The sequence below is a fragment of the Anas acuta genome, chromosome 2, assembly GCF_963932015.1.
Source record: "Anas acuta chromosome 2, bAnaAcu1.1, whole genome shotgun sequence".
Lineage (NCBI taxonomy): Eukaryota > Metazoa > Chordata > Aves > Anseriformes > Anatidae > Anas > Anas acuta.
This window is the reverse complement of record NC_088980.1, coordinates 21,682,561-21,695,854: the sequence shown is the minus strand read 5'-3', so window position 1 is coordinate 21,695,854 and position 13,294 is coordinate 21,682,561. Positions and strand designations below refer to the sequence as shown.

Genomic DNA, 13,294 nt, shown 5'->3' with positions numbered 1-13,294 from the left:
AGAAAATTATGCGGAAAGATTCACACAAAAATCGTATCTGTTGCTAAAATACTGAATTAAGACATTTTATAGTTCTTATATAAAGTTTTAATACAGTTTCTAGTTGTTAATAGTATTGAAGAGAAAACAGCTTTTCATTTCTAAGGCATAGTTTAAAACCGTTCTATGGACAATACTGGTACAGTTTGAACCTCACATGATGCATATAGCAGTGCTTTGGATGAAAACTAGAAATTCCAGGTGTCATCGTGGTGGTAAAGGAGGGTACATGGAAGAAAAGAAGCAGAGTAGAGAAGGTGAAAAGAGAAACGGGGTTTATCAGCACCAAGATAACTAACAAAACCAGAGAAACAGGATATTAACAGAGACATAATTATAGATGTATGCTGAGTGGAAAATATTTTGATCTTGATAAACTGTGAGACAACTTACTATGGAACTATTAGGAAGGAATTGAAACTACCTGTGAAATATTAACTTGAGGTAAGGTAAAAGAAAAAAGGAAAAAAAATCACAGTAACAAGCAACAGAATCACATTTACAGAAGCCATGGTTAGCAGCTGCAAAAACAGGACAACAAAAATACCTTCTTTACTAGGTAGATAATTTCACAATTTTTCATTAGTAAGGAGTCAGAGTTTTCAAGCTAGAGTCTCTTTTGGAAAGATTTTTCAAAGCTCAACTTGGTTTTGGCCTACTATTTTCCAATAAACAAAAGGTTCCTCCTTGAAATATTTCTTATTTTATCTTTATTGTTTTTACTGACCTTCTGGTTTCCATGCCAGATAACTCAAGTATAAATGAGGGCAGCTGAAAAAATGGATTATTTGGATTTATAAGTAATCTGTAATGAATGAAAACACAGTGGCAAAATCTGTACTGGTCTCGCCTACACGCATGCTTGAGAGATGAAATAATAGCCAAATTGCCCAAGCTGTCACCAAGAAAGCAGTTATTTTTTACAAGGCAGAAACTGGAAAATTTTGTTTTTAAATAGGTTGGAGAAACTCGGGAAGGAGGTAAAATAAAATAATTAAAGTAACTAAGAGCAAAAAATGATCTGTCTTTGGTAGTTTGTTACCATAAAGATGAGTACTATGAATTTGTGTTATTCATCTAATAAATCCCTTAGAGCCTGCACACATGCATGAACCAGACAGAACCTGGTTAGTGATGGGCACATGAGTAATCCAGCTATAAATATATTCTCATTCTTACTTTTGTGCATTGTCCCACTCTACCTCTTCTGAGGTACGTTTCTGCTAGGCAGAATCTTTCTCTTTACCTGCACACATCCCCTTCTGCTCCAGGTCTGTGTTTCATAGTGAGGAGATCAATAGCAGATACATGTTTACGAAACTGGTACTTAACAGTTTTCACCAACAGGCTGCTTGTTCAAGTGCAGCTCAGTCACTACTAAAAAAGCTCTCAGTGCTGGAGAGACATGCAAACACTGGAACAGGTTTGGTGGTTTCAGCACAGTTTGAAAACACAGATGTGCCCACCACGTAAAACCTTCAAATCAGTCACACTTCTGAGTAATTTCTCAGTTTTTTCTCTGCTTTAGAGAACTAAGAGAATGCACAGCCATTCTCTTTGATAATCTTTTCCCCACATATGTACATCTTTGCCCCATAAAAGCAAATACTTAAAGAATAGATTTAAGGCTTAACAGGAGCCTGTTGGAGACTGAAAAGTTGTACTCTGTCTTAATGAAAAAAAAAAAAAGTTATTTTTTACTCAGGTTATTTTGCTGCTGTACCAAATTTCATACTGTGTGATTTTTCCCTACCCAACATCAACACTGTACCTAAATAGGGACTAAACTAATTTTTATGGCACCTGAGATGTTCAGGTAGTCTCCCATTCAAGCGAGTTGTCCATGATTGCTAAGCTTCCTATATCACATATATTCAGCTCAGAACTGAGAAAGCAAATTCAAGAAATACTTCTCCTAAATAATTCATGCAATTCTGCCATGTCATCATTTACTGTCTTTTTAAGGAAAACTGCAGTGTTGCTTATAGAAATTCCTTTCTGCTTTGGCCATATTTCCCAGAGAGGAAAAGCTTGTAAGTCAAGTAGCTATAAATAAGAAGGGGTAGAAGAGGCACCAGGCAGTCTTCTGTTAAAACAGAAAATAATGTTTATGTTTCTTACAGGCTTTATTTACAGTGATAACTGAAAACATTTAATTTGCATAATGAACATACTGACATATTACCTTTTGATGCATCCAGGGAGATATAATGAGCTGAGAAGCCTTCAGATGAAATACTGTGATCAGTCACAAAGAACAACGTCATCATGTTGCCACCACTGGTGAGTGATGGTGGAATTGATCTTCCACAGTACCTGCAGCAAAAAGAAGAACCAAATTGAGAGGCAGTGTTTTATGAAGCACCTGTATTACTGGAAGAGGATTCATCTTTCACAAAAAGTTTGAAGAGTTGCATGTACACAAATGCCTCCATTGAATGATAGAGATCCCAACTATATACCCTGTATCATGGGGCTAAATAGTACGATACACAGACAACGATAGAAAGCTAAGTTATGTGACAAAGTGAGAGGAAAAAATGCTTGTCAAGTTGTCAAATCTTACTGAAATTAGTCCATGCTGTGCCTACAACATATTCTACTCTTTTGTAGGAGTCAGAGTAGATATCAGAAGAGTAAGGCTGCAAAACACTCTCCATTCTATTATGACAGTCATTTGCTCCTTATTTTTCAAAATACTGCCATGTCAGCCAACTACTTTACAGTCCATAGATGCTGCTCAGTACCTTGCTCATGTTGTTCAGATGTTCTTGAGTTCTAGATTGGTAAGAAAATCCTGTATATATTCCACCTGTTGAAGGGGGCAGGGGAGGGGGACAGGAAGGATTTGCCAGCCTTTTCTTCCGTAATATAATATTAACATACTATAGCAATTAACAACAATATAACAGTAGAAAATGAAAACAAAATCCTATAAAACAATGACTTCCATTTAGTGGTATAGTTTTTGCTGACATCCAAATGTACAATCTTTTAAGTTATCTTTATTTCATTTCTGCAAGTGTCTTTTCATGGACACAGATATATTACAGCTTTTGAACTCATTTCCAATGAATCAAAAATGTTAATGGAGCTGGACAAAGGGATCAATTGAATCCTCTCCTTAAAAAAGCTGACCTCTTGACCTAAGTCAGTTTCTCTCAGTATAGCATTTATTAAATGTGGTTCTCATTCCCCAGTCAAAGAAAGGAAGCTGCCTTTACTACATGAGGGAGGGGGGTTGCTGTTAATGTTTCAGCAAAGCAGAGCAGTTAATGTATACTCAAAATTTAAGGCAGCAAATTGGATAGAGAGATCTACAGAGCAGTGTACATTCTACAGTAATTAAGTTCTGTATGCTAATGGACATATTCACCTTCCCAATTTTTGCATAGTGCTGTTGTCATATATTTCAAGATAATCATTTCTGCAATAATAATCAAATGCCAAATTAAATGAAGTGAACGTCAGACGGATAAGGTAGCCAGGTTGAATGTTGATAGTCCAGGTACAGTTAATACCATGTGGGTAGACATCTGGATGACCAGGACTTGTAATGGTTCCTTCTTGTCCAGTGAGAGACTCTCCACATACTGTAAAGATTTAGAACATCAAGTTAAATTACACATTAATTCAACATTGAGGCACCTATAAAATTGGTTACTTTTCTTTCTGAAATGTCATGGTCTTTTTTTGCCTCATGAATGTTACACAGTGAAATATTCAGAATTTATCTTCCATTAAAACTTTGCAAAGCTTGATGGCCCCTTGTTTTCAGCCTTACAGGAAAATCTGGACTATACCAACATTCTATACACAAAACAAAACAAAAAACTTACCTATATCTAATGGCCAGTACTCAGCTCTGAAGCCAAGGTTGGTAAGAGAGGAAGCTCTGAATTTAATATAGAGATTGTTCCGTGTGGATTGCACTCTGGATGGTACAGCTGTACCACAGTATTTCTCCAAAAGAGGAGAGTCTGTGTTGTTGCCATCTCTGACCTGAAGAACAGTATATTCAATATATCCCATACAAAGTTATATGGTATTAAAGTTGTAAGCATAAATGAATTCATAAGAATACTTTAAAAGACATCCTTAGTAAATCAAGTAGTTCTGCTTTGGTGGAGATGAGTGTGAGAAGGAACACACAGGTAAGAATTTCTTAAGGTTATTCATAGTACGTGTGTATTATTCTTTACCTCAACGTAGTCTGAGTCACAAGTGCTTGTATTTCGAATGTCAAAGTCGATAAAGTTAAGAATCACCACTTTGCCAGCTGGCTGGGAGATAATCCACTCGCAGGTCTTTGGGTGAGATGATACCCTGGGATAATACGGTGAATGGATAGTGCCTGCTCCAGACAGGAAACCTCCACAGGCTGCCAACAGACACCAGGAATCAGTAGTTGTGATGAATGGTTTCAAGGAATGTATAATCATGTCTATCAAATATCACTATGACATTACAAGAAAACCACCCCTTAAAGCCTGTGTTCTCACAGAGTCTACTGTGGGTCATCCAGGTAGGATTAAGAATGTGTTTAAAAGAAAGTATGGCTGTAACTATAGCATAAATGTGTATATGCAAGAGACCAATTTAACTCTGACCATGAAAACTTATGGATTTGACTTATTTCTTTCACACACTTAGACAGATGTATTTGTGATTAAGAACTAAAAGACATCACAAAAAATATAAAGATTGAGGCAGAATTGTAGCTATCTCATCTTTGGAATGTTAGTGCTAAGTGACTTACGGTTAATAGAAAAAATGGGGAATACATTTCCAAATATGGTAAAGTGCTTACCATGGACCTAGGACAGACATCATCTGTGCATTTCTAAAAGTAGTGATAAATAAAGAAATTGACTCTTTCCCCTTTCTTTTGAAGTTTGTCTTGTACCCATTATATGGATAATATAGCACAGGAATGACTGAAAGTGACCAAATTACAGATCAGTTCACTGTGCAAGTCACCAGTTCTTCTTACCAACTTGATAAATGGCCCTGAAGCTAGCTCGTTGCACAGAAGCATCAGACTTGAACTTGATCCAGAGACTGTTGCTGGTAGAAGTGATTGGAGACGTAAGTGTACTATGACAGAATTTGGTAATTAAAGAAGACATCTCACTGTCACCATCTCGAACCTAATCATCAACAAGAAAAAAAGAATTATGTCAGATCATAAAAGTCTTGGGATTTGATATCTGGATAACATTATAATCTCACAAGAACTGCTAAATAACAAAAGGAGAAACTATTGTACTAATATATAAGAGGGGTAAAGGGCCACCACAGTAATTGGCACAAGTGACTTATGGGAACTCAAATGAAGGATTGGATGATTGGCACAGAAAACATACACACACACTACTGTCACAGGACACTAGGATGAAACAAATTTTCTCTGTGAATCACAGTTTTAGCACAGTTTGGGCGTGTGTTTCCAAAAGTGACATCTTTAGTACTAAAGGGGCAGGTCAGGTGCTCACCAGTGACAACTATGAAAATTTCACCAGCACTAAAACCCTGTTGTGGAAAAAGAAGAGGATTTGTGATCTCTTTGCTCTGGCCATGAAGTTTATAATGACTTTTCAACAGCACTTCTCCAGAAAAATCACATCACATCACACCTGTACATCAACACAGCCAGGCAGCTCAAGAACAAAAGGTGCAACTCTGAGTCCCACAAGCAGTAAAAAGGTATACTGATATCTTTCTATTTTTTGTCCAAAGGGTCCAATGCATGAAAACAACAGTGAAACTGTATCAGGGAATCATTTCTAGGTTCTACCGTTTACACTGCTACTGCACTAACCTTAATCAATTTTCCAATCAAAGGAAAAATGTACCTGGTATACAATCTCAGAAGCTGATTACAAATCTTGATAATTACGGGGACGTGCAGGAAAAGAGATATTTGTGTTTCCAAACTTCAGGACCTGAATCCATAGACTGTGCATAAGAAAGAATAGTTGCATCCAGAGCTTGCTCAGCTTTGGCCATCTCCCCTGGTTAGACAGCTTTGTGACTCTAACAGATATTTTAAATTCCCCTGAGACCTAAGTTCCAGGTGACAGTCGTTCTGGATTTACAGGGGAGTAACAAAGATCAGAATTTGTGCTGGAATGTTTACAGGATCTTTATACAGAAGTGAAAGTTTCCAGAACTACAGTTTGCATGAGTTCACATTTTTTCTTGACCTGTTTCTGCTTACATTTTTGATTTATAAAGTCCAGTGAGTTGTGATAAAAGTAACAGGTTCTCTAAACTATGTGAATAATGTCTCATATTGCCAGCTATGGCAAGGATGGCAAGGAGAAGGAGCTGGCTTGCCTAACACCTTACCTCTGCAGCATTATGTCACAGCCTTTCTTAAATAAGAAGTTTTATTGTGTCTAGTTTCTTACTGCAGACCCCTAGTTCCAGGCTGCTCCTTCCTTAGCAGAAGAATAAACATCCTTCCCTGAGCAAGTGTTTGTGAGCTCTGTCTGGCTCAGTGGAAACTGCAGATTTCCTGATATCACCAGGGATAGGAATAATCTGCAGTTTTTCAATGTGACAAAACAATTGTCAGAAAGTGATTTTTAAAGTAACTTAAACATCCAAAATCTATCTCCCTTCTTGAACTTCATCATAAAGCCCAATAAGACAATATTTTAGAAAAGTATATGTGGAAAATCAGGCCTTGAGAAAGAAGCACGGTACTTTACTCATAACCACATTTCCTGCATCAGAAAATGCTGGCTGTGTTTCTCTGCTCTGGGCTGAGCAGACTAAGGGAGAGGCAAGGGGAAGAGGTGTTGAGATAGACAGAAATACAGGAAAACTGAACTGCTTGTGACAGATCAGCAAACAAGAAGGTAAATGCCTTGCTGAATTAATACAAACTGATTGCATTTAACAGAAATGGTTTTGTTTCTCTGACTGCTGTGAATTTAGCCGCTGTTCTGCCAGCAATTAGGCAAGAGGAGTACCAGGCCAAACAAACAAAAGCTGTCTGTTTTCATTAAACACACTTCCCCTCTCATTTCAGAAATTAATTACACTTCATTCCAACCAAAGTCTCTGGGTTAGAGGAGGAGGGACGGGAACGATGTTAGCACAATAACAAATCTTTTAAAAACAGATTAACTAAAGGGAGCTCACAGGGGCCTATGCTGCTCTTGGTCAGAAAGAGCTTAAGCACAAAGCCATGTAACCGTGCAGCACTGCAGCACCATGCAGCTCCTGTTGTAGCCGTCTGTAAACTCAGCCTTAGCTCTGCCAGGCCTGGGGCCAGGGCAGCTCCCTCCAGAGCCTCTCCACCAGCCACCAGCATCCCTGCGCCTGGTTTAGCCATGAGGGTTGGTGTCGCATTGTTTTTATGTTTGTTAATCTCCCTGAGGTACAACTGCAGTTTTGTACAGACGGCACTAACAAGCAGCCATTCCGTGTAGGATGAGGTATTTATGATGCCTTGAGATATGGCAAGCTGGGATGTGACACAGAGGAACGTGGGGACTGGGTGGCAGGACACAGGGCATAAACTGGTAATTAAAATCCCACCAGAGCTCGTCAGGCCCCAAAGACACCACCAGGACCTGACCAGCCTTTCCTAGGGACTCCCCCACTCTGCCTAGGGCCCAGAGCCCCATTTCAGCTCCCAGTGCTGTCAGCCCCTGCCCCATCACGGCTGCAGCAGATCCAGGCTCCAGCTTCCAGCCATGGGCGTCACCAAGCCAGACCCAACTATGAGTGCACATCCCAGCCCAACCTTGGCTTGCTCCTTTCCCCCAGTGGGGTGCCCATCACTCAGGGCTGCCCCTCATTGCCCTTCTCCTGGCTGGGGTGGTGGGATGGGCTCTGTCAATATTTAAATTGCATGCTTTGTTTCTGCGCCGAAACCAAATTTTCAGCATAACACCATGAGGCACTGGAAAATGCCTCATAGAAGCTGTGGCATTATTTCTATTTCTCTTGTATTTGGCATGTATTTACCTATGGTCCAAACTCCATATTAATCATGTACAGCTGATTAAGAATTAGCATTAGTATTATGCAGGAAGATTTTCTTGTTCTCTTATCTTCATTCTTTTAGCCCCTGTGACTTTTGGACCCTAATAAATCGGTGTACTTAATCCTTTGATTAACACCCGTCTCTGTAGTGGCACCTGAGACATAAATTATGCTGCCTTTCTTTGTACACACATGTAATTAATATTTCATATTAACTGCTTAAGAAAAGTCACCTCAATATAATTCAATGAGCAATCGCTGTGACTCTCCAGCTCCATATGGGTGAAGTTGAGGTATATTTTTTCATCTTCTGGTTGTCTGATAATGTAGATACATTGTTGGTTATTAATAAAAGGGTTAGGCCAGAAAGGGGACGTGATAACCCCTTCACTATCAGTGTAGTTTCCTCCACAACTTGGATCTGCTATATTAAGAAAACAAAATGTTAGTTGAAATATTCACAACTGTAAGAACTCTTCCAGTTTAGTGTAGCTCTAAGCAATGACTACAAATCTAAGAGACTTTCTGTATTATTAAATAGTAAATGTTAATTATGTCCATTCATGTCCTGTTGGCTATATCCTGGGAATGTCACAGGATAAACTTCAGTGCTGAAATTTACTTACCAGGCGATGTTGTGTAGACAATGTGGAAACCTTTATCAGTAACTGAGTCATCAGAGTGAAAGTGAATCCAGGCATATGGACCAGTGGTTTGGAGTGGGGGTGGAGATCCAGTGCTACAGTATTTACCAACAACAGGGTCTTGTGGAAGAAGACCATCTCGAATCTAGACAGAATGATAAATCACTGTTTAGGATCATCAGATGTGTGCCAGCTCTGGACAGTACAAACACTATTAAAGTTACATAAAGGGGCCCAGGAGATAGTGTGGATGGTGGAAGCTCATACGAAGTTTCCTCCAGACACGCAGAAAGTAAGAAATAGACCAACCAGCACAGCTGTGAGGGTTCTTCTAGGAGTCATCAAGGGGGTTGTGAAAGGGAAAGAAAGGATCAGGAGATCTAATGCTGAAGTGTTTTCCTGAAATCATCCCCTGCATGGCCCAGTTATGGAATATATGCTACTCCAAACCATCTGTTTATTCTCGTGAGTGGGCATTGGTGAATTCTGTAACCACTGCTTTTCACTTGAGAGAAAGTCCTATGCTCACCCATCAAGTCATGGACTGCACTATAATAGGAATCTATTAATCTTAGATACCTTCCCGTAATAGTTTTACTTAGGCTGAAGCTCTGTGGCTTGACATTCTGCTAGCAGTTTGGAGACCAAGCTTTGAAAGAAAGTTAAAGCTTCCCACCAGATGCTTGGCCTTGCATCCCATCCTCTCTAGTTGTAGGACTTCCACTGATTTCAGTGGAGTGGGATTTCATCCTCTTTTTGAATCTGAGTGCATCAATGGCTGGAGTTAAGTACAAATGAACATTTCTACCCAGGATTTATATTCAAACAGTCTACTTCTGTACATACAAAAAGTTTTGAAATATCTTGTTTTGCAACAACATTGCCATAAAATGATGTCATAATCCACAATTAAACTTTACCTCTAAATGGTCATAACTGCAGTTTTCATGGTGTTCTAGGCTTAGTGTGCCAAAGGCAAAAGTGATGAGGAGGCCAGGACTGGTTGAAATGGTCCAGAAACAGTCTCTGTTTACAGGATAGTTACCAGGGTATCCTGGAGAGGTTATTGAGCCATAAGTACCTGTCAGCTCGCCACCGCATTCTAACAGGAAAGAAACATGGAACAACACAGTCATTAACACTGCACATCAGGTCAAAAGCTGAATTGTCAAAAATTTCAAGATCAGGTAGCACTTTGGAATTCAGAATACATTCAGAAACAAACAAAAAACAACAACAAACAAATAAACCAGCAGGTTACTTTTTTCTTTACATTTTATAATTAATTTTACAACTCAATTATAAAAAAACAAATATTTCCTCATCTGCTTTTTAAAAGAAAGATTCTCTTACAGTTTTAATGGAAGTATCTTTAGGAGAATGGTCAAAAGCATTTGTTTCAAAAATAGAATACACTATGCTATCTATGATATCTAACAAAGAAAAGAAAAGAAAAAAAAATAAAAGAACATTTTAATAATTGTTTCTTAAAAAAAAGAAATAGTTTCCACCAGAATTTTCTATAACTTTTTTTTTTTTTCTCTGATTTTTTCAGGACACAACCCAGTGCACAGTTTTGTTCCTAGATGGTTCTGTACAGAACAGTGAAGTGAGCTTGATGCTGCACAAGATATATTTAGGCTTTATCTCTAGAAATGCACTTCCAGGACTTGAATCACAGAATCACACAAGTGGTGTTACCAAGAATTCAAGCAGTAACAGCTTGCATATCATACCAAAAACATCACAGATAATTCAAAATTAAATTTCAAACAGTTTGATCCTAGAATGCTTGGAAAGCATTATTCAACCTCTTTATCCTCCTGTAAATTTTCAGTGGAAATAAAAGGGTAACTTGCCTGCTCAATGTACTAGAACCTTCTGTGAGAAAAGAGAATTAATCAGAAGAATGTCATCTCCGGGATTATGTGTTCTATAGGGGATTCCTCACAGTGGGCAAAAAGCAGCCTTAAAAACTAGCAGTAGATTATTCATGTAGAGGCCTAAAGTTGTAGTTTAAATAGCTTAAAATGACACGTGTCTAAATTTCAGCCTCATTCCCTAGTAAAATGTCCTATTGTTCTTAATGTTTCCTGATTAAAGTAAGTAAATCATTCATTTTGCTCCAAAGCTGTGAACACATTAAATTACCTGACATTTCATCAAACTTACCAGGATCTCGAGATTCCCACTGAACAGTAAAACCTCCATCTGTAATGGCGTGATTTGAGTACAACCAAAAATAAAGGGAGTTGTGGGAACTGAAAAGCTCTGTGGGAGGTGTGGAACCACAGTATTTTCCCAGCATGTGCATTGATGCTGAAGCCCCATCATGGATTTGAAGGAAGTCAGAGTTACAGTCATTACTTGCCTTCAGTTGGAAGACCGGGAAAGTAATACGCAGAATCTAACAGGAAGCAACAAAACAAAATATCTCTTTTTTTTTTTTTTTTTTTGCATCTGCTAAAATAGTTTATGCTGTAACTCTGCATAGCAAAGATTTATTTGTTCATGCAGCTGTGAGAATCTATTTGCTTTGGAGTCATTATGTGATTTCCTGAAAAATTCCAGGATAGAAGAAAATATTATGGAATCTTAAGGATCAAAAGAAAGGAGAGAAAATCAGAAAGAATTTGGACAGGGAAGTTATCTGGAAACAGCATTATTCTCATAAACTAATAATTGATATCATTTGCCTGTGTCTGCTACATGATATAGTTAGAAAGGCTTGAACTTTAGCATATAATACTTTATTCCAAGTTTCCCATGGAAGCTTTCTCATCAGATAGTTAACATTTCTCATCCTTTCTATGATTGAAAATATTGTCATGGGAGTTTAAAAAAAAAAAAAAAAGATATTTCTTTTTAAAAGTGATCTTTCTTTTGCACATATAAAATCAGTGTATTATGAACCTACTCTAGATAAATAGTGACACACACAGCTTTATGTAAGTTCAGATTCCCTACCAACGTGCTTTAATGCAGTTCTGCTGAAGACAGCAGTAGTGGCTCTAAGGCTTAAAGCTGAGGATATGTCACATACATATAATGCCTTATAAAACACTTCCAGCCATTAGTATATAAAACAACTTATTTCATTCTCATGCAAAGTCAAAAATATATCCAAAATATAGATCCCTTAATGTAGGTTAGATGATATTGGAACATGTGACATGAAGATGGTCACATTTGGTCTGATGAACTGAGGGGTCCTGCAGAATGAAGGTTTCTTTATTCTGAACTCTTTTTTTTACCTTGTTGGGATCAGTGTGAATAACCCAAGCACAGCTGACCCCAGTATCGTACCGCTGGCTGTTTGGGTTGTTTGGGTAACTGAAAGTCCCCCTGGAGCCTGAAAGATATCCTCCACAAGCTGCAGAAACAGAAAAGTAAATGGATTAATTTGTGCTGTCACGGTAAAAACTTAAATAAAACCAAACTTTTAGCTTTGGTTTCCTGAACATTTAAAACAAGAATGAAAGATGCTTCTATAAAAGACTTCAGAATTTCCTCTAAAGTGGAATGATATCATAAAAAATGAGAAAAATTATTCCCTGAGAGAAAAGTAGTTCCTGGAAAAAGAATAAAGATCTTTCAGCAGGAAAATGTGAAGTCTGCCAAAAGTTGTTTATTCTGTCTCGGAATACTATCAGTAAACCAGTTGGTTTCCAGAAGACTAACTCTGCATTAAAATCTTCAGAGTTTCCACTGACACTGAAATGACATTTTGAAGCTCACATGATATAAAATTGTCTTTCTCAGTAGTCGTGCATCACAGAATGTATCCTTCAGATGTTTCATTGTCCTATATATCCTTTCGGGTCAGATTTCTGGTTCTGATATCACCTCTTATAATATACCATGGTCTGTTCTCTCATTAAGCCATTAAGTGAATGGGAGCTGTGAACTGGGAATCCCAAACAGCTACAGAGAAATATGTCCATAAAGAACCCAAAGTACAATGCACATACAGCTGTGGTATACAAGAAGCAGCTGTAGATTAACATTCAACTGGCAGCAAAGAAATACTCAATTATCAGCAAACTGAAATGAAGTATTTTTTATGAGGGAACGGTAAAAAGAGTATAATTTTCTTTGAAGTGTCCATCTAAAACATTTCACAATTTCTCAACAAGATTCATAATTATCATATCATAGAATGTATTATTTTTCCTTTGACTAAGAAGTAAGAAAGATTGATACATTATAATTTGTTACTGGATATAAAATGGTTTTCTATTCTTCACATTTTGAATAGTTAAATATTTTTTCCACATATATATTCCTAATAATAAAAAATTACTGGTTAGACATATAAGGAAAGCAGAAAGAGCTTGAAGTAGCTTTAATATAGATCAGATTTTGTGGTGGCTCAGTGAAAGTTCACATTCTGTATCCTATAAAAAGTTAATCTGCTTTTTTCACATCAGTCTATTGCAATACATAGGAGCCATCTGATAGATGGATGCCACAGAGACACTCACTGGAATGCTATCCTGACTTTGTTTAATCAAAATTAATGGCATAATAATTCCCCTCCTCCAAACAAAAAAGAAAAATACATATTCAGAAGACATCCTACAAGTAGGAACACTGTAAAACTCCACATT

The 13,294-nt window shown here is 37.7% G+C and overlaps 1 protein-coding gene across 2 annotated transcripts in view; it reads right to left on the bottom strand.

The window, feature by feature from the left end:
- Positions 1-13,294, bottom strand: part of CUBN (cubilin) — a 140,592-nt gene that overhangs the window by 113,402 nt on the left and 13,896 nt on the right. For both annotated transcript variants that reach the window (XM_068673837.1, XM_068673838.1), the window contains exons 13-22: positions 11,939-12,057; positions 10,857-11,091; positions 9,605-9,786; positions 8,667-8,829; positions 8,274-8,464; positions 5,033-5,189; positions 4,242-4,420; positions 3,879-4,041; positions 3,416-3,632; positions 2,225-2,355 (exon numbers count right to left, since the gene is read on the bottom strand). In XM_068673837.1, the coding sequence (XP_068529938.1) occupies positions 2,225-2,355; positions 3,416-3,632; positions 3,879-4,041; positions 4,242-4,420; positions 5,033-5,189; positions 8,274-8,464; positions 8,667-8,829; positions 9,605-9,786; positions 10,857-11,091; positions 11,939-12,057 (1,737 nt within the window). The remainder of the gene's footprint in view (positions 1-2,224; positions 2,356-3,415; positions 3,633-3,878; positions 4,042-4,241; positions 4,421-5,032; positions 5,190-8,273; positions 8,465-8,666; positions 8,830-9,604; positions 9,787-10,856; positions 11,092-11,938; positions 12,058-13,294) is intronic.